The 22274-nt window shown below is 35.7% G+C and overlaps 3 protein-coding genes across 3 annotated transcripts in view; 2 read left to right on the top strand and 1 right to left on the bottom strand.

The window, feature by feature from the left end:
• Window positions 1–18389, bottom strand: part of LOC123701400 (N-alpha-acetyltransferase 15, NatA auxiliary subunit) — an 81800-nt gene extending 63411 nt beyond the window's left edge. The window contains exons 1-10 of the mRNA XM_045648857.1: window positions 18232–18389; window positions 17883–17967; window positions 17543–17805; window positions 16576–16883; window positions 16330–16464; window positions 15602–15742; window positions 14989–15256; window positions 14543–14699; window positions 14178–14302; window positions 13761–13974 (exon numbers count right to left, since the gene is read on the bottom strand). Coding sequence (XP_045504813.1) covers window positions 13761–13974; window positions 14178–14302; window positions 14543–14699; window positions 14989–15256; window positions 15602–15742; window positions 16330–16464; window positions 16576–16883; window positions 17543–17805; window positions 17883–17967; window positions 18232–18288 — 1753 coding nt within the window. The 5' untranslated portion in view covers window positions 18289–18389. The remainder of the gene's footprint in view (window positions 1–13760; window positions 13975–14177; window positions 14303–14542; window positions 14700–14988; window positions 15257–15601; window positions 15743–16329; window positions 16465–16575; window positions 16884–17542; window positions 17806–17882; window positions 17968–18231) is intronic.
• On the top strand, window positions 930–11113 carry LOC123701399. The gene is made up of 2 exons (XM_045648856.1): window positions 930–1132; window positions 7285–11113. Exon 2 carries the CDS (start codon window positions 7285–7287, stop codon window positions 10648–10650), a length of 3366 nt encoding a protein of 1121 aa, XP_045504812.1. The 5' UTR covers window positions 930–1132; the 3' UTR covers window positions 10651–11113.
• A 1170-nt stretch (window positions 18390–19559) lies between the features above and the next one.
• On the top strand, window positions 19560–22128 carry LOC123701263. The gene has a single exon (XM_045648681.1). It carries the CDS (start codon window positions 19681–19683, stop codon window positions 20362–20364), a length of 684 nt encoding a protein of 227 aa, XP_045504637.1. The 5' UTR covers window positions 19560–19680; the 3' UTR covers window positions 20365–22128.
• Window positions 22129–22274: the final 146 nt, after the last annotated feature.

Raw genomic sequence — 22274 nt, 5'->3', positions numbered from 1 at the left:
TTTCGTATTAAAGAGAAAATTAACATTCTTGTAAACAAAAAAAAATCAATAGTAATAAAACAAATTAAAATACGAATCATGATCAATCCTATAATTGTAGTCATATAGTTTAATAATTGTTAATTTGAAAATGTGGGATTATTCAATGAATAGAACATTGGTGTGAGTAATTATTTTGTTACCAATAATTCATTAAATGACTAATGGATCAAAAATAAACTGTCCTACATCCAGTATTTAATTTTAGATTCTCTATTTCAGTCAACAAGGACAATATTAAAGCATAATAATATTATTTTTCTTATCAGTTTACTAGATGAATATCGTATATTTTGTTTATTAAAAATCCATAATTTACTGTGTAATTAAAAAAACTAATAATTTAAAATTTAAAAATAATTTAATAATCAAAATAATTTTAATCGTTTAATGATCTCCAAAAACGAAATGCTTGTAGAGACGTTTTAATTACATACTACAGTTTATCCCAATTTACGAGATACAGACACAGCCTCCATATGGAGCTTCAGGGGTCGATGACACGGAACAAAACAAATCAAGATCACCAATTTCACTTTTTACATTTTGATTCCATATTTCAAAATATTTATTTTTCTTATTAAAAAAAAAATCAAATATCGTGTGAAAAAAAATAAATGAACTCTGATCGAATTGTTACACATAGCAGTCTTTTTCAACTACTAACCTAACAGTTACCAAAACAACGTAACTCACGAACCTAACCGTTAGTCAAACATGGGGGCATCAGGATGCTCATCAAAATCCATAGTAGCAGATCGTCACAGAGCGCTCGTGTGCGTGTGTGTGTGTGCGGCGATCTGTCGTAGCGCTACGTCGGTGTGCGTGGGCGCGCACGCGCTTACGGCGCCGTATTTACGCGCGCGCCCCTACCACCGCCGCCACTCATGCGCCGCTCGACCTGCTGAACACACGTTCACCCCTCCACGCAACCTGTGACCCTCGGAGACGAACAAGCATCCCAGTATACCTCAGCATGTGCCAGTGTCTAAACGCAAGTGAAAACTAACAGTGAAGTGACTGTACGTGATATGTGCTGAAAGGGTGCCGGCATAGTGTTTATCAGTCGCAGCCTCTACCGTTATCGTATAAAGTAAGATTGTGTTTTTTACACCCATTTAAGTTTAAGTGACCGCCTAGTGAACGTTTATTCGTATTTAACATTTTCATGTGTCGACCCAGATCACACGGACTTTAATATTAACAATGTGAGTCGTCAAACAATGCGTCTGCTATCACGACACTAATATTATAAATTTTCACAGACCTCCGTCTTAGGTATAACGATTCAATGACGAACGCATAATATAAAGAAACACCTGTGAGAAAATGCAAACAAAAGTGTTTCTGTGTGTTGTGCAAGGATAAGTTATTTAGTGAACAAATACTCATATGTAGGAATTTTTCATGAGCTCAAATAACTCATATTATTTGCAATAAGAAATCAGGTCGTAGATTCCATTTGTTATTGTGAATTTTATAATAAAACATTATCGGAGCGTAGGCAATAAAACCCGACTACATTGTAATTTAAATCAAACAGTAATCACTCCCTCGCAAAACAAAACACTATGTTTTATGTTTATGCAAAATGTTCGTAGCATAATTACAGTATACATTGAATAGCCTAGCCAGTTCGCTCAAATAAAATTATCATCTATAAAGTCACAATCGAAAATAAATAAAGGAAATCCCAGTATCGAATCACGAATTTTCCAGTTTATCACGTATGTAAAATTCACGAAAATATGTGACAAACAAGCACATCCGCGTAACGGTGATACTAAAAAATATGCAAAGAGATACGCGTCTCACATGATAATTAAAAGTTTAGTCAGCCATTACGTGCCGCGAAGCACCGTTTATTTAAAACGTGTTATTGTAAATCAATTACATCACGTATAAACAAAAAGATGTTAAGTATGATTTGTTGCGGTCGAACGTTATCGCCGAGCCCGAGATGAAAGTAATACAAACATGAAAGTGGTACAGTTAACTCTTGCATCACAGAACCATTCTGTGCATATCGATTTTAACATTGATATAACGATAACGGTATCCGTAAACAATTAGTCAAGGTTTCAAAACATTCGAGGAAGTGTCGAAATTGTACTATAAAAATATAATAAAATTTACACAATTCGTGTATCTCAATAAATTGATAAAATTTTAGACGCCGATTTAACACGCGGATGTTGTTAAAACATGAGACATTTTGTGTTTCCACGATATAAACTAGTGAACGAGTTTAACTTAATAATAATATAATAAAATATATTCTTAAATATGGATACAATACCGGACGCAATATACATAATACATATGATTTGCATCTGCTAAAATTTATTTTAGGCCAACTTTTCGATCGAGAAAATAATGCTATAACAATCGAGTCGATTGTGTTTTCAATTATTGTTAATGATGAATTAAAACTATATAAAGGCATCGCTAGCAAAAACTAAAGGGTAATGCAAACGATCATAGAATGTTGCATTTCCAATTACAGTAATGCACTTGATGACACAACACCTGCCAGCCTTAAGCGTCGCGACAGCCTTCCCGCGTCATACGAGTCTAACCGACCGATTATGAATCAACTCTTATACCTCTGCTAATAATAATTGATTTCATTCACAATTGCATGACTCTATACAGGATATGTCAAATTGCCTTAAAATGTTAAATGCATCATTTAAATTGGTCACGTCCAACTTTGAGATAAAGAGAAACAAACGAATACGGCATAGCTGAAATCGGCATCAAAAATAAATACAACATGTTGATAGTACGGAGCATGAATTACGTCATACGTAATGTCCGTTTACAAAAAAAGGATCCGGCTCACGAATCGTGATGAGCGCGTTATCAACGAGCCGAAACCCGCGGAGCCCGTTAAAGCAAGGTCTGTGAAAACGTTAAGGAGAAAACTATATAATATGTACAATGGCAATTCGTATGTGTAGCAACGCAATTGTCACCGTCTCACTAGCCGCGAACAATAGATATGTTCTCATCGCACTCCGAGCTTCGTCTAAGCAATTTACCCAGTAAACTTTTCGCTATGTCGCCTTGAACGTAATTAGCTCTAGATATGATCAAATAATCGGCATTCGGAAATGGCGCTCGAATTACAAAATTCGCCATTAAAATATGCTGCTTTCCTCGAGCCACGAGCGAAGGACTCGGGCGCAATATAAGGTTGCCTATTATCCGCCACGCTCCGAAAAACACATAAAAGCAACGCCCAAAGCGGCGGAAAAAATTTTGTAACGCATTGCAAAAGCGCTGCTTATACTTAACAAAACAGTAACTAATACATGCTATTATCTAAAATCAACTAATTGGCGTTTACTTCATAGCTAAATCTTACGATCTGAAATCTTAATTACAATGGCTTCATCGTCCCGTGAACAATAAATAAAATTCACTCACCAAACACATAGAAGCTAGCTCAGTATAGGATCCTTACCTGAAACAGAAATAAAATGAGATTAAACAAGGAAACTTAAAATGTAAACTCCGTAATGAACCACGAAATTATCTTTTTATATAACAATATAAATCTATGTGAAAACTACGAAAATTTCTACGTGCCGTAACAGCAATTACGGGCGTACGACATAAAGGAGAACAAAGCATTACATGGAAGATTACATACAATAACTCTAGAGTGCGGCTACTTTGCGATATTACGAAACAAAGAATCAAGAAAGTCGCAAACAAACAAAGAAAAGAAAGTGTGCACTTATTACAAAACCGTAGCACGTAGTCAAACAAGGAGGCATCATGTGGTGCATCGCAGACATGTAAATCGTCTACCATTAATAATGCGAACGAACTAAATTGCTCTAACGATGTAGGAAATCCATCCAAAAATGGAAACGTTTTCGTAAACCACTGCTCTACTTCCCCATCATAAAAATTCTTGAGCACGTTCAACATATTTAAAAGCATTTCGAAATAATTCTCATAGATACATTGAAAACTAAGGTTCGTTAAAAGAAAACCTACACTTACAGAAAGCTTGTGCAATAAGTAACTAATTTATAACCTTGAAAGTTTGAGGTATTATAAATCATAAACCGCCGAACAATGAAGCATACGACAGATCATAGAAATACTTCGAAACACTTTGCTACGCGGCCCCGAACGGCGCGTGCGCACTCACAGCTGTATTGCAAGCGATCACGACTTCAATATTAATATCTATTTTTTTACCGACCTCAGTGCCAATACAACAAACATAAACATTGAACACTGACATTTTACTTCCTTCTCAGCATCGAGCATAATACGACAGTACCAACATACATTAGGAAATAAACTAAGCAATCGATTTAGGTAATCTAGTCGAGGTTTACAAATGAAGTTTATATTTCTGCAATATATTCAAACAAAATCGCCCACGTAATTCGAGCCTCGAGTTAGCGAGAAATAGAGACAAGAATTCACACAATAAAACACAAGGTTGTACGATAAAGAACATAATTCTACCTCGATTATCTTTACATCTAAAGGGAACGTACTGGGAACTGCTAGGTGACATAATACAAGTAGTCTACACATAAAAGGTTTACGATAAACAAGTTGTAGGATGGCATTTCGCCTTGACCGACGCGACAATTATAAACAAAGCCGTGGCCCGTGACACGATTTGTATTTACTTTAGATTTACAATAACAACTAGCAGCTGTCATTGCTTTTACGATAAATTCCATACAATATCGATCTAGCATTCATGTTCGGATGATAAATTTCGATTTCGATGAATCGATTTAATATATGCTCAAAAACATATCAATCAACCTCAACACAAAATGAAACATAAAGTTTAATATTGATAAGTTTCGTTAGGCACAAAAACCTTTTTAGAGCCAATTTATCATGTATGTACTCATAATTAATTTTGTTAAAATATAATTAATGAACACTAACATGCTGCCAAAGTTGATTGATAGGACATTGGGAACGGCATACGAATTAATTACTAGAGCTTCCATTGAATTTACCTAATCTTTCGATTATAGATGCCTTTTAAGATCAGTGCACATCGCAACCAATGCCAAAACTATTCGCCGCGGTTTCGAAAGCGCTGCGACAATGGGCCAGCACAATATATGACATGCCTCAGCGAATTCATTGAACCTCGATTAATTTTAAAGCTATTATTACGAAATACCAGTCTGAACATTTTAATAGCTCGTACGACTGTCCACGTGCGGACCCGCGAGCGATAACTAGCCTGATTGCTTTAATCTTTATTGATCTAAAACACATATCGACATATCATTGTAAAAGTTATACTTAGTCGCTTTCCGCAATTCCGCAAACTCAAGGAGATCTGTGTGTGCAATTATGTGCCGTAGGTACGAATTTTATTATGTCGAGAACTTGTCTATGTTATTACGTAAATTACCATTTGAAACCTTCAATCAATTTAAAGCCAGATTTCTAGTTGAATATAGTTAATAATCTGACAATATTGTGAGTTACTCAGCGCAGCAGTTCCAGAAAGTTCGCTTTTCTAAACTTTTTGTCCTCTGGCTATACGATGTACGGCGTAGGCATATCCCGTCAGCCGAATTTGGCTGACAAAAGGCCATTGGAAAGTTGGCGAATCGACAATGTTCAGTACTGAATACAAATTATCGGTAACGCATTTCTGTGTGCCAACTCTCAATGAAGGAACATAATAAACATAAGAATTTATTTTGGAGAATTTTACTCATATTAAATTTGTTTTAATCATTTGTACAAAGAGAAATAAAAAGTGAAACTGAGAATTCTGGAAATTTTTGGGTGTGTTCCGTTGAGTATTTTTTAAACAAATAAACTTTACATTATGATATTACCAAAACAACGAGGGCGAAACAGAAAGCGCGACACTACTAACGACCGGAATGTAAATGACTTCACGTTTTGTACTGACCGCAAAAAAAATCGGGCGCCTTGCACGGCAAGGCCGAGCCTGTATCAGTCTCCATCGCTTATGTCAAATAATTACAACATAGCGTACTCGTTCCTACTACCAAAATTCATTTAAATTTAACACAAAAATCCTCCACAAAACCATTGCACGTTCCGCGAAGGTTAACTGGTGTCGAATGAAAGGATACACTCAAGATGAGTCCCGCAAAATGTCATTAAGCATCTACTGTGAACTTTGTCTTGTTATTGCTAAACAAACATTCCGAGGACTATGCATTGAATTTGTTAGGTAGCTCTTCAATATTTTATGGCATATCCGCAATGACAATTACTTGAACTTTTGCACAATACAGCTTGTTTTAAGTTCCAATAAGGCGTCACACGAAATCATGCAAGATTAGAATAATATGTGTTTACCTTTCAACAGTCATATTTTATATTTTCAATAAAACGATAGTCTAAAAAGCATAAAGTTCAATATTAAAAGCAACCAGTATTCAATGAAGCCAATGTATCATTTTATTGATATAAAGAAAAACAATTTAAAGTTTATATTACCGATATAAACATTTAATAATAAAAATTGCAAAGACCACCTACTGCGATTTAATATCACTTCCAAAGGAACATTTAAATGTTAATGGAGTGAACTAGTATACACCCAGTTATTATTACAATTTGGTGCATACCAGTGTACTCTAAATCACGACTTATTTATCAGTGCAAAATCGGAGTAAAGTGACCGGCGTTTCGTAAAACATTCACAAAATAATATTATATAAAACCAACGTTTAATCATCCCTTTTAGATATTACAAGATTACAAGTGAATAGACTTTAATTGCGCCTCAATTTATATACAATCTTTTCTAATAATAGTTAATAGTTAGAGCGTTTTCGATTACAAACTTACGAACACGGTGCACAATATCTGCGTTTACGTCACAAAATGTAATCGCCGGATTAATGACAATACGGTCGGGCCGCAAATTAAAACAAGCGATTGTGTCGCAGGCGTGCGGCCTTCCTGTCTCGTGGTTGTTACTCGTTAATTTCCAAATTAAACGCTTGATTCTCAATGCCAACCGGGTCGGAGGTGGTCATTTGTACGAATTCATAAAAGGCGAGCATTTGTGCGCGGCACGTCAGTGCTCGCACCACTCTCTGAGGTTTTTGTCTCCACTAATCCTTTCACTTTACGCGCTCATGACCGAGAACGTTGCGCGGTTTAATTAAAACTTAGATAAGTTTAATCATTTAAGCGAATTCAATTTTGTTTTAATGGACAACAATTAACCGATGGTTTCTTAATTTTCAGATGGTGAGAGGGGCGGCGTTAGTGCTGCCACTAGCGCTAACATGGGCGTGCATGGCATACTCCAGCGTGCTCGTGCCCACATACGTGTTGCCGCCTGACTCGTTCGTGCGCGATCAGCGCTCGCTCGGCCCTACGCCTGATTCAGATGTCAGTGAATCCCAGAGAACAATTAAGCGCCTCATCGGAGGACATATTAAAATTAAGCAACAAAAGGAATACGGCAACCCTAAAAATTCAATTAACTTTAGTGATAAGAGTGAAAGTGGAAAGTTTGCCGGTGTGATCGCGCCGGACCAGTTGGGCGGCAACGTAGGATGGAATCAAGGCATATGGGACGATGGCATGCTCATGTCCAGTGCCGGAGAAGGCAAAGAAAGCAAAAGAATGAAGGAAGATGACGAAGACAAAAAAACGTTGTCAGACCAGGTGGCAGAAGGAAAATATGGCTTGATACAAAATGAATTATTTTCAAAAACACCTAAACGTCCAGGAATAATCAGTTATGAGCCGAACATGGAAACTCGATCAAAAGACAACCTTCAAAGTTTAGGAGGTCTTAAGAAAGATGAAATATGGCTCGCTGAAGATCATTTACTGGTTATTAAAGGTGGTTCATTCCCGGAACGTACAAATGAGCCAGAACAAAAAGTATGGCCACCGATAGACAACTATCAGGCGCCTAGAAGGCAAGTAAAATTACCAGACAAACCCAAAGTCCCACCGCCCTTTCCCGTACGTCTCTCAGACGACGGACCGCTCGTCTTCCTTACGCCTAACGGCAGTGTCCCTGCGCCCGTTTTCCCTCCCTTCCCTACGGGAGAAGGCGAAGGCCCTCTACCGCCACCGTCATTCTTTTTCCCACCTGGAACGTTCGACTCCCCGGGTGATAATCAGGGAAACACTACTGCCGGGGGAGCGGCGTTGCCAAGTCCTCCGTTCCCATTCCTACCTGGGAATGCGAGCGAAGGAGCATTCCCATTCCCTTCATCCATGAACGGCTCTTTTCCAGAAGGCTTCCCTCCGGGCGCCGCCTTTCTACCACCACCGAGCAACCAGTCAGACCTGTACGACGAAGACGACCCTTCGATTTACTATCCGCCGCCATACAATTTTTCCTATCGCAATGACTACAAAAGTAATGTTCCTGCTGGACCTTTGGTACCCGGAATCATTCTTCCTCCACCGCCAGATTTCTTTGCTCCACTCGAGGAGAAAACAGAGGAAATGAAAACTACAGCAAATCCACCAACGTCGACTTATACGAGAGCGAAAACTTCAAAACGTCCCACACCAACGCAATCGACATATAGAGGAAAATACAAAACAAGGCCAACGCTAACAACAACAACATCAACAGAATCAACAAAGACAACAGAAATTCCAACAACTTTAACAACACCATCGAATAATGAGATCCCAACAACAGTTAAAACTTGGAAATCACAACGCGTTTTACCGAACCGTCAACCAGTTAAAGTTTATAATCAAGCGGAAGAAATTGTTACAAGGCCAAAGACTGAGAAACCAGTTTACAAAACACGCACAAAGCTTACTTCAAAACCGCTTTCAGTATCAGTTGTTTACGATTATCCAGACGTTTATGATAATAAACCACCTACTACATCACAGAAGCCATATATCGCTTATAATGTACCGCATAAAACAGAGGATGAACATGCGAATGATATATCGTCAACTTCAGTACCATTAAGAGGTTATTATACAAACATACAAAATGAAGAAATTCCAACAACAAAATTACAGCCCGTATACAATAGAAAGCCAAATGAGAACGCTGTAGCTTCATTCTACTTCTTCGATGAACAACCTAAAGCGAAAACTCCAGATGCATACTTCGATGGAAGGAATTACTATCAAACTGTGCCGAGCCAACCATCATACACCCCAAAACAAAACCAAAATCAACAATCTCAATATCAACAAGGAGTCGACGTTGCCTATGGATCATTTGACCAAGCAGATGCACTATTTCTGTTTCCACAAAAACAAGGTCCGCATACACTTACGCAAGAATATTTCAGTATACAAAAACCACGGCAGCAACATACTTATGTGCAGCAACCTAAGGCCAGACCAGACCCATTCTATCAGCAAATCGCCGATATACAACAAACTATAGACTTTTACACAACGAAGAGACCGAAATCTCACTCACATCGACCACGTGTAAATAAGCAGAAACCGATCACACCACGACCAGTATATCAATTCAGTTACGAATCGAAGTCGAGACCCGAAAAACTAACATTCCGAGCGCCTAAACTCGATCCAGAACCGTTCAGACCAATGGTGAGCTATAGTAAACCATTCAACGTCGATAATGAATTCAATGTTATTAGTTCTTCCGCTTCACCGGGCTACCAACAACAATACTTAGTCGAGAATGTACAAGTGAACACAGAAACTCCAACCTCATCGAGATATTATCCAAAAACTAAACTAAAAGACGAAGACTACGATGATGCACCAGTCAAAGAAACGCTGCCGGTTAACAACAGAAATCAAATCCCAGTTCAATCCGGCAAACCTATTTATCACGTAAATAGGCACCCGAGCACAACACCGAACCCGATAAGTAATGGATATTATACAAAACACGATGAGCGATACATTGATGACATAACGAAGAGCACATTTGATGTATTCGGTCAGAAGCTGGATGGAACGCAGGACGTCAACGGCTTGGCAGTCACGCCACCACTTGAAACGGTCAAGACGCCAATCGACAACAACATTAACCTTCAATATGAAATTGTTGAATCGCAGAGCCCCAATCCACCATCACTGCACAGCGACACAGAAGTGAACAACCGGCATCCGCGTCCACCAGTTAACCCCGACAGTGAGCAGGTACACGCCGTGCACGCAAGCGCTCAACTGGTCGATGCACAGAACCCTCCTCTATCGCTCGCCGGAGACACATTAGTCAACGATCGATACCCGAGACCACCGATTAACCCAGACAGCGAATTCATACCGATACCAAATCCAAATTATCGGAGAATACAGCAATACCGGGAACAACAGCAATATAGAGAACAACAGCAATACAGGGAACAACAGCAATACAGGGAACAACAGCGAGAGCCTCAGTATACTGGTGAACAGTACGACCTGAATAGGCCTTCGCTGGTTGGCGATACGGACGTGAACTACAGGCGGCCGCTACCGCCAGTAAATCCGGACGCGGAGTGGATCGGGGCAGTGAATTCGGCAGGAGAAGGGCGGCCAGGATCGCTAGTGACGTACAGGCTCCCCGGTGACGGAGCCCACGTGTATTTTTTAACGCCACAAGCGGCGCAAGCTTCGCGGGAGAGATACAGAGCTCCCGGCTATGGCCGATAAACCAAAGCTCTAGTCTGAACTAAACGCCGCTGTGATCGACGTTAGGATGTAAATACAAAGCGCAAATGTGATTTTTTTAAGTGTCCTAAGTAGTTTTAGTGTGAAAAGACTAGCGGATGATCCGCAATGCCATATAATTAATGAGATAGACGATGTTTTTCGCGGACAATGCAGCGAGGTGAACGAACGTTATAAACTAATATTAATTATTTATTAAATTATTGTTAAGTGTCTATGGTGCAAGCGTAGATGTAGTTAATTTATTTGTTTGTCAGTATTTTCGATAAACTCACGATTGTGTTGTGATAAACGTGTGTGTGAATGCAATTGTTGTTAGAGACATAATGCGAGGATAATGACTGTTATTGTAAATTGTTATATAAAATAAATAATGACAAGTATTTGTGATTTGTAATGACTATAAACAGACTATGAAATAAATTTATTAAAATTTTTAGTACAATACGATTTTTTATTTGCCAACACTACCTACGAATAACTGCATAATAATGTGTAATAATAAAGAATTATAGCAATGTATTACAAAAATAAACCTTTTAGAGTACTTTAGGTGAAATACGACCATGAGCTAATTAATTGTGTCGAAAGATTATTATCGGTCGTAATTGCCGTTACTTAAGGTTTAAAATAAAAGAAAAAATAAACTAGCTAATAAATTATGTGAAACTGCTATTAAATGAGTAGAGTAACTATTTTAATTATTAAAATCTCTGCTAAAATTCACATTAATTTAAATTCTGTTGCTATATTATACCACACAAAGGAGAATGCCCATGAAAGTATGGACCACAGTATAGTGTTGCGTCAATGCCAGAGTGGTTTTGGGGGGTTCTTCGATATTCAAAAGATTTTTACCAATACATTTTTTTGTGATAAAAACAGGGGTTTTCAAGATATTGAGAAAAATGTGAATTAACCTCAAAACTTAAATAAACCCGATTTAGTTAGGTTTATGTGTGATTTAGGTAGTATTTTATTGTCTGAAAGCTATTTTTCGTTTAACATAATATTTAATCTATGCGTAGAGCTTATGCTTTCAGACAAAGTGTATCTGTTCATCGGCTAGTGTAAGTAGGCACCAGAAATCTTCCGGGACGGATTTCAAGAAAACCTAAATATATATTTAAAAAATGCCAATAGAGTTTTTATTCGGTTTGCATATTGTTGTTGTTGTTTGAATCATTTTTTCACTACATATTCGAAGAAAGAAACAAATAAGAAATAACTGGTTACCTTCCAAGCTATGTCATAATAATATTTTCTTATATATATTTATATTATTTTACTTCACTATATATTATGTTAAAACAACCTACAGTGTATTTAAAACAATACCTTACAGAGTGATTTTATGTTAATTGATTTTTTGTAATTCAATGAAAATAATAAGCTATTTACCATAGTAAATGTCATAATAGTTACCGCTTGGTTACCGTGGTAACCAGTAATGGATACTAAATCTATGGTAACGGATCTAAACAATTACATGTCTTACAAAACGATAGATTTTAGACTCTTAGATTTTACAAAACATTCCCTGGTCAAAATATATTTTCCGATAGTAAGAAGGCCTCTAAATTGCCGAGATTTTTTTTAATAGTATTTTTATCTTGATGCATGAGAAAAAACCTGTAGAAAAAATGTAAACGGTAATGGACACTAAAATCTATAATAACGGATCTAAACAATTACATGTCTTATTAGATTTTACAAAACATTCCCTGTTCAAAATATATTTTCCGATGGTAAGAAGGCCTCTAAATTGCCGAGATTTTTTTTAATATATTGTTGTCTTGATGCATGAGAAAAACCAGTACCAAAAATGGGCATTCTCCTTTTAACTATAATCTTTACGAAAAGAATTATTTGCCTATGCTCGAGAGCATTGGTTTTTCATGGTCGAGCTTTTCTAGTCACTTGATCGAAAGTACCATGCTCTTTTAAATAAACTATAGCATTGATTATATTTTTATCGAACACTCTAAATGATTTGCAATTTTTCTGTAACTCCAGTTTTTGTCAAAATGTAAACTTAAAATTATTTTTCTTGTTGATAGATCACAAATCTTACTTTTACCCATTTTTACTGCAAAGCAAATTAATTTTCAGAAACCTTTAGATAGAATGTTTAAAAAACGGTGCAAATATTTGTAGAAGAAAAAAGTATTGGCGGCATTTCAACAGGTTTTGACTTTGGAACACTTGAACCATGCTGTTTCTAATTTGTTGTCCAGACTGAAAATACTCGGAAATCAGACTTTACTTAAAGTTGTTAAATTACATTAATTTAAGCTTATGTTTGATTAAAATTAAGCGATTTCTTATAAAACTAGATAAACGGGTGTTCTATTACATATGAAATAATAATTAAGCTCTAATGCGTTAATACACAAAAGTAAATAAATTTGATGACTACTTCATTCTGTTACGTGTTTCTAATTAAACGTCCACCACTCTATATTCTGGCGGAAATTTACTTCACGACACATGTATCGATTTAACCCCACGGTAACAGAGGTAATTTATTTTGGTTGTCTACTCCGATGAACCACTAACCTTTACGTGCTTCCGGCCTGGCATGCGCGTCGCGATCGAATTTTCTCTACCCATACCCGCTGGTATATCGCGAGAAACGTGTCGATCGTGCTTGAACGCGCTAGTCGTTTAATCAAATAGCAGATTCAACTAAATGACTGCGACATATCGATATCGGAAAGTTTACCTGCCACAGCAAGAGCCTACCCACCTACCAAAGCAAGAGCTTTGTATGTGGTCGATATCACTATTCACAGCCTTGTACACCTCTACCACAATATACAGATACAACCAGCAGGGAAACTTCATACAAACGTTTGAAATCTGTATATTGTGTCTGTACACAGGTACACGTGTACGCAGGTACACCTGTACGCAGGTACACCCGTACGCAGGTACACCTGATACGCAGGTACACCTGTGCGCAGGTACACCTGTACGCAGGTACACCTGTACGCAGGTACACCTGTACGCAGGTACACCTGTACGCAGGTACACCTGATACACAGGTACACCTGATACACAGGTACACCTGTATCGCGGCGCGTGCTCACCTGTGTCGGGCTCGGCGGTCTGCGGCGCGTCCTGCAGCGGGTGCGCGTGCAGCCGCAGGTACACCTGTATCGCTGCGCGTGCGCATCGGAAGTAGAACGGGTGCGCGCGTAGCACGTCCTCTAACCGCAGCAGCCCGACGTACGAGCGGAGCGTCATCTTGCGCATGCAGTACGAGTGGAAGTCGAACTGGTCCTCCATTATCTCGGAGAAGTGCTGCGGGACAAAGTACGAGAATTAATAACTTTGTATTGTGTGAAAAAGACAATATTATACCGGTTATTTGAATTATCACAGAGAAATGCTGTGATTAGAGGATGCAAATAAATCTCATCCCTGTCTAGGAGAAAATGAAAACTAAAAAGCTATCATGAGTCGCTGCTAAAATATTTTCTAACATTTATGTTATTGATACGTACCCTGTCAACTTCGTGTGCTTTCTTTAGGGCTTCGCCCCACTGCTGTAACCGCTGATACGCCGCCGCAGCCTCAGTTTGGAACCACATGCACTGCATTTCATTTAGGTTCTCTGTGGCTGGAACACCTGCAGAATAAAAAAAATAAATTTATATATATATATTTTTTTTTTATTATAAACTTATTTGATTCACTATTAATGCGTTATTTGTTTTGTGGAGCAAAAAACAACAGCAAACTTTCTTCAACCAACTCTTGCCATGCAAATATTGACATTTACTGGCTCTAGGAAAGAGGACTTTGTCCAGCAGTGTACAATCAAAGGCTGATAATGACCTGACCCACTCTACGTCTACACTATACGCACCCTCTCTAGTGAACTTGGCGCACATGTCCTCAGCGCGCTTCACGTGGCCCGCGCGCAGCATGTACCGCGCGCACTTGCTGTTCACGTATCTGTCCGCTGTGTCCATCGCTTGTGCTTCCTCTAGCCATTGGTACGCTGATATCGGATCACCGGCGTGCTGAAAATTTTGTAAATTAACGTTTAAATTTAGAACACTTTATACAGAATCTATACTATAGGAAAATGAAATCAGTTAAAGGAAACGGATATATTCAATTGATTATCTGTTTAAATTTTAATTTATGAAAAAATATCTTGGAATATTTGATTTTGTGTCATTTAGAAAATACATTGTGCATGCATCACAGAATTGAACCTTTTGCTTCAAAATGTGTAACAATCACAAATTTTGATCCTACTTCTGATCCACTAACTTAAACGAAGTTTGTCACCATTCAAAAACTCACCTTATATATCCGTCCCTTAACAATAAACAGTTCAATGAGCGTCGGCGTGTGTTCAATCGCCGCGTCAATATAATACAGCGCTCGGTCCGTATCCTTTTTGAAGTCAAAGTGTTGTGCGGCGAAGTAATACGCCCACAGTAACGCACTTGCCGGCTGTTTCCCCTCGTCGGGATTACTACTAAATGTGCCCACTTTCGATAAATTATCTATGTATTGTAATATTAATTTCTCTATTGTGTCCGCTTTGGTTTGATCCGCGTATAACGATCTGAAATTATAGAGAGACAAATAAGTATTATTTTGATATAAATTAAAAAATTATATTTTTAGGCTTCAATACCAAATTACATGCAATTAAAATTCGTCTATTCATTTCCTATCTTCAAATTATGTTATTTATCTGCTATGCAAATAACTACTTTAAAACAATGATAATCTATGGTCGAATACATTTTCTATAAGAAAACATGTCACAAACAATAGTTAAATCGTGAGCAATATTAATATCATTTAATCAATTGAGTCATCTTTTGATATTGGCAAATATCATAAATTTCGCACACAAATAATCTAAATAGTTTTTAAATCTAGCTTATAATAATTAGAAACGAACCTCAAATCAACAAACAGCGGCGGTATGCCCTTATGCAAACCGTGCCTAAGGTACTCATCGACTAATCGTTCGAACACAGCCGGCGCCTCAGCCTCCGTGAGCTGGAGCCGCCTCGGCGCTATTGCTTTTGGATACTCTTTCCTGGAAACATTATTATTTTTACTTTAACATAACATACATATCTATACATATATATAAAAATGAAACCCGTTTCGCGTTGTCACGGCATCACGTGTGAACGGGTGGACCGATTTCGATAATTATTTTTTTATTATATTCCTTGAAGTACGAGGATGGTTCTTATGTAGAGAAAACATAAATATGTACCACGGGCGAAGCCGGGGCGGACCGCTAGTTAATAACATTTTCAGGTATTTAAGAATTTTGTTTAATTTTTTTTGTGGTTGACAACAAACATCATACAAAGCATGTTTCTATCATTCTTGTTGATACATAAAGATTTATTATATTTCAAATTAATGTGTGTCTTTGTACCTTCTTGTACTTTGTACCTTCTTTAAGACAGACCCAAAAAAATGTATACCAAAATGAAGTCTTTAACAAGCAGTCAAGCTTTGTCAGATGAGATAAATCACAAACATTTTAACACACGAATTTTTGTACATACATCTATAAAGTCTGTTTGAGTTAATTATCCTTATTGTACAAAAGTAGATAACAAAAATATAAAAGATTTCTTCACAAATGCTCTTAAATACAATACTTACTTATATACATCAAAGAAGGCCACTTTTTCATCGGGGTTGCTAAGCTGCTTAGCTTCTATTAACTTTTGGTAATACATCACATTCTCCGGATTTCTCTTTAACAAATCCTCATATACTGACTCTGCTTCCTTGAACCTGAAGTAATACAATAGTAATATAAAACCTCGAAATATCATCTTCATTGTTTAAAAGCATAATTCTTAGCTTATAATATTACTAAAAAACATAACACAAAACAATAATTACCTCTTCAATTTTAAATAATATTCACCAGAGGTTTCTTTCACTGATAACTTATCTAGAATTTGTGTTTGGAACTTTAATAAATGTGACAATGCCCTGTCATATTGTCCAGACTCCGCCAATACCATGTTTTGGTAGAGAAGCAATTCTGAATGCTCATAATCGTATGGACCCTTCATCTGATTTGTTCTGAAAGCATCCAGGATGCTGTTCGCCATTTCAAAGTCACCCAGGAGGTGATAACTCATGGCAAAACCGATCCATGATGCTCTTTGGGTTGGTCTCAACATAAACAATTGGTAGCGAGTGTCCTGAAAGCAAGGATCGTTTTACATTTAAATAAAATACCAATGTATATGACCTACAAAATGATTAACGAAGAGCTAAAATAAATCATGTTATTAAAATATTCACAGTTACAAAAAAACAAATTAGAAAATATTCATACTTTATTAAACACTATGGGACAACTACGACGACACTACTTAAGGGACGACATATCCCTTTGTTTAGGAATTATGATAATTAAACTGCATTGTTTAAACAAAACTATTTTTATAATTTAAGGTATATCTTTAGTTTTACAATCAATAAATGTGTATGTATAAATAGATGATCAATACAATTATGTATATAGAATAGAATCAATAAATTGCTGGTGTTACATAAGTTATTGGAAACAAATCAGTACATATTATACTGCTTATGGAATGTTATTATTATGTTATTGCCAATTTCATTATATAAACAGTACTCATTGCTCATTTAAATAATTCTTATTAACAAGTCTTGTAAGAGCCTTGCATTATTCATTCACAAAATTGTGTATATTTTATCTTATAAGATAAATATTAAATTGTAAGACTCAGCTTTAGTTTAACAGCAAATTTACTAAATATATAAACACGCAACAAATACAAACTTCCAAATATTATGAACAAATTCAAAATATTATGAAAATATTACTTACTTTGTAACCTTCAAGGTCTCTCATTTGTATTTGTAGCAAAGACAGATCTCGGAGGATCTGGATATTTTCCTTTTCCCATTTTAGAGCATTCCGGTAACATTTAATTGCTTCGTCATATTTCTTATCCGATCTCTGAAGTAAACCATACACATGCCAACAAACAGGGGACTTTAAATCATTGCGGAGACCTCTACGAACATATTCATATGCTTCATCCTTTCGGCCAAGACAATTTAAAGTCAATCCTTTCATGGCCAATGTCTCTGTAAAACATTAGGGTATAAATATCGTATATATTTCTATCAACATATATTTATATAGTAAAATATGTTTATGTTACCTCCATGTTCTGCAAATTTAGGATTGGATAATATTTGCTTAGCGAACTTCAAGCCATTTTTATATTGTTTGTGTTCATAGCAACGCTGAAATAAAAAGAATAACAGTTTATTGATAACCTTATTTATTATTAGATACAGAAGAACAAGAAGAAACAATTATTACTAAATGACATTAAGTACTAAGTGTATTACAGATGAAAGATATTATTAATCACAACCAATAATTAACTTATAATTTAGCAATTAAATTCACATAGACTTACGATTGTAATTAATTTTTATTTAGTAATAATAGCGTAAAATGACAAGCCACTTACAATCGAATACTATGTTTACTAGGAAACTTACCAAAATTCTTTTAAATAAAGCATTTTCTTTAGGCGGTAGAGGGTTGCTGGGTGGCATTTTGTCACAAATGTGTGAATAATCTTTCTATTATTTCACGAAAAAATTGAAATATTACTAAAAACCTCGTGGCTATAAACCAAAGAAGTCGATGATGGATAGTGATCTATGGTTCATAGAATACAATGCATAAACAATAGAATTAAGACATAATATGAAGAAATTGCCAGTTCTCGTTTATTTTTCTCGTTAAAAAGCTGTTTAAAAATAAATAATAAATAAATAAAATTGTTTATTATGCTCGAGTGAATGTAATTATTAATATTAAAAATAAATTGATATGAATTATAACTGTCCACATTCATGTCAGCCTATCAAACCAAAGAAAACACTCTTATATTAATTTCACAACGACATTGCAACTTATTTTTTTAAATATGTAAAGAAATAATATGTGTATGTAGCTTTTTATGGGTCATCTGAGATAACGTGAGCCATTGAATATATTTGATGGTACATAAATAACTTAAAAGAGCTTTAATCTAGACTCAATATGACTCAATACATAAATATATGAAATATAAAGGTCATTTAAAAAAATAAGTTTACATTCTATGACATGTTACATTTATAATACTGTGTATTATAGCATTGCTATTTTTAATTTGTATGTCTAGTACCTATGATTAAAGATATAACTGTTTTTTAAGTTCTCAATGCAAGTGGCGTAAAGAGTAAGGATAAGATTTCACTTAATATTAAGCCATACAAGCTATGGGCGTGTTCAGAAAGAAAGCTCGAAACTTATAAGCGCTTATAAGCGCTTATCGGCGCTTGTCAGCGCTGGTAACCCGCGCAGGAAAATATATGAACATGCGCCGATAAGCGCTGATCGGCGCCGACAAGATCCAACAAGCTTCAACAAGCGCTGGTCGGCTCTGGGCGCTGCCATATAAAATTTGTTTTGGTCTGCTTCAACCTGCTTCCTTTGTGTAGAACGAACCAGCATTGACAAGCGCCGATAAGCGCTTATAAGTTTCAAGCTTTCTTTCTGAATACGCCCTATAGCAGCATGCCATAGTGAAAAGTGAATATAAAGCTTAGGTAAATAGCGATAAAATCTTAAAATAAAATATATTTGACGTCCTACTCCTAGACGAAGGGTTAGTGACATTTGATTTAATATTCATTTACACCTAAACTAAGACCTAAACCCAATGACTAAGGAATCCTACCTAAACCACAGTTGACAGATATATACTACGGTGCCTAAACAATACTTAATCTGTGATTGTCATCTGTCAGCTTGTAAATTATTGTTTGACAATTGACGCTTGCCACAGCCCACAGCCGCTCTTTATTTATAATTCGCGAGTTTTTTTTTAATCCAAAAGAACAAATTTTATTTAATAATTGGTACTGTTTGTACTTATTTTTAGGTGTCTTCGGAATATGGGATTAGAAAACATGCGTCGTTGGCCAATGTATATTGTGTTTGCCGTGTGTTTCTTACTTACCCTTTCACTATTTAATAGTTGGAGTATGGAGACTGAATTACAAAAAAAAGTAAGTGAACTTAGTATTCAATTACAAGAGTGCTCAAAACAGCAAACAACTTGCATGGAAGAGTCCCTGCGTCATTCACAACAAAAGGATAGTTTTAATACAAAAATAAATCTATTGGAGAATCAGAAAGTTCAATTAGCGAACGACTTAACGGATTACAAGGATAAACTTTCCAAATCGGACGCAAAAGTTAACCGAACTTTGGTTGACGTCGAATTATGTAAAACGGAACTGCAATCATTACAGAATTTACAAGTGAGTAAATCAGCTACTTTGGATACTTTGCGACTGGAAAAGGAAACATTGACAAGTCAGTTAGAAGAACGCAAACAGAAAATTGATGAGCTAGAAAAGGAAATTTTGAGGTTAAAATCATCTATGACTACAAAAAGTGCACCCAATCCTCCTGCACCCTCAAAGGTAACCCCGGCAGCTCAACCACCTAAACTAAGTTCTTCGCTCAATGCCTTAAACCCAGTCAATGAACCTGTTATTGAGGATAATGCCAGGGAAGAAATTGAAGATGCTAATGTATTCAATGATGGTAATGATATCGATCCGCAGTTGTAACAACCTGCCGATTACCTAATAACCAAGGCCTCATGGTTATGATAAAAATGTATTTTTATTACTTTGAGGTTTTTTGTTAAAATATTTTTACAATTGTTACAAGTATTGTCAAGATTGTTAAAAATTAGTGATTCTCGAACCCAATAAGCAATTTGTAAGTATAAATACATTGTAATGTTAATTTAACATGTTGATGAAAGGAGATAATATTTTAAAAACAAATACTTTTTTCATAGAATTTACCTTTCTATCAAAAATTATGTCAATTACTCATATAGGTTTAATGCAATAATGCTCCAAATTAGTCAACAAATTCTTTAGTAAAATAAATACTTGCATTGTTCTTCGTTATAATTTTATAACTCCATCTCCATCAACATGTTAAACTGTATCAACATATGGTGCTCATGATCATAATATAAAAATAAAAACTTAAATTCTCTAGATTCTAAAAATTTGACTTTGATACATTTTTTGGCGATGTCCGATCCTATGAAAGCTATTGTTGCAATATTATTATTAATTTAAAAATATGTTTTGCTTGAGAAACATGTTTTCTTCCATTATGTGTATAATCAATGTATTTTTTATTAGTAATATAAGTACTGCATGATATTTTCTTTAGTACATAGCAATTTATAGAAATTAATGGATACTTACTGTAAAAATTCATATTGGGTATTATGAATAGGTATATTATCTGATGTATTTTATTGTTGCTAGATAGATTTTTGACCTACACCACATTAGAATCTCTCATTTGGTGTTAGAAACTATATTCGACTATTATATGGTGAATTTCGACATTATTTGTGTAAAATAAACATCATAATACATCTTTAAATACAATAAACATTTTATTTGAATTGTAATAATATGTGTTAAAAAAGCAATTCAGAATCTATCTAGGCAGTAAAATAATCAACATAAGAATTATATTCTCAGTAGCCTTGGAAATAAAAGTATTATGTATTTTAATTTTCGTAATTGTATATCTATGAGGCTTTCAATGTTTCCTTTTACTAAAACATTTATTACTTCATTCTTCTGCATTTTATATGACGAATTTGAACCCTAAATTTATATGGGTGTTAGGATTAGTTGCTAGTATTGTATATTCTACAATTATATCACAATTGTTACAATATCATAAAACCAGCTAGTCACGTACCTGCAGCAGGAGCAATCTTGGAATTGGTCACTTATTTGGCTTCTTAATTGTGATGTGTATCAGCATGCAGGGGCAATTTAGAAAACAACTGAAATTGTTCTGACCGCCAACCAACTGAGATTGTTCCAATATTGCCCCTGCTGCATTAAGGTGAATAGCCGGTTTAAATTTATTAGTTGATTATCGGCTCTATGATACCAGTTTCAATTTGTCACAATTTAATATACAATATCAGGTATATGTATTTTTCTGTGGACTTATACATATTGTCTTATGCTGTATACAAACTAAGTCCCATTACTATGTATTTTTATAATTTATGGTTTTGAGATCATAATATAATTATTTTAGCGTGATTTCAATAAAAAAATATATTTAGTGTGTAGTAATGGGACAAACAAATTAATAGCATTAAGTAATTTTGCTCACACTTGCAAGTAAGATTTTACTGCAAACTTTGGTCCTTTAGTAGTTATTTATGTTATGATCGGTATGTATGCAGCATATATCAATTACTTTACTGATTGTATGAGTATTTTTTTATATTTAAAATTATTTGCCATATTGGTGCCAGAAATAAAGATCTGTCAATATTTATTTCTTTCATTATTTTATGTAAGTTTAATACTTGAGATAGGTTTATGCCGGTTGCAGACCGAAAACTAAGCTATTCCAAAGCTAAGCTAGGGAAGCTAGGCTAGCCAAACTAAGCTAAGATAGAAATAAATGGCGTGCACAC

The sequence above is a fragment of the Colias croceus genome, chromosome 21 (assembly GCF_905220415.1).
Source record: "Colias croceus chromosome 21, ilColCroc2.1".
NCBI lineage: Eukaryota > Metazoa > Arthropoda > Insecta > Lepidoptera > Pieridae > Colias > Colias croceus.
This window is presented reverse-complemented; position numbering and strand designations above follow the sequence as displayed.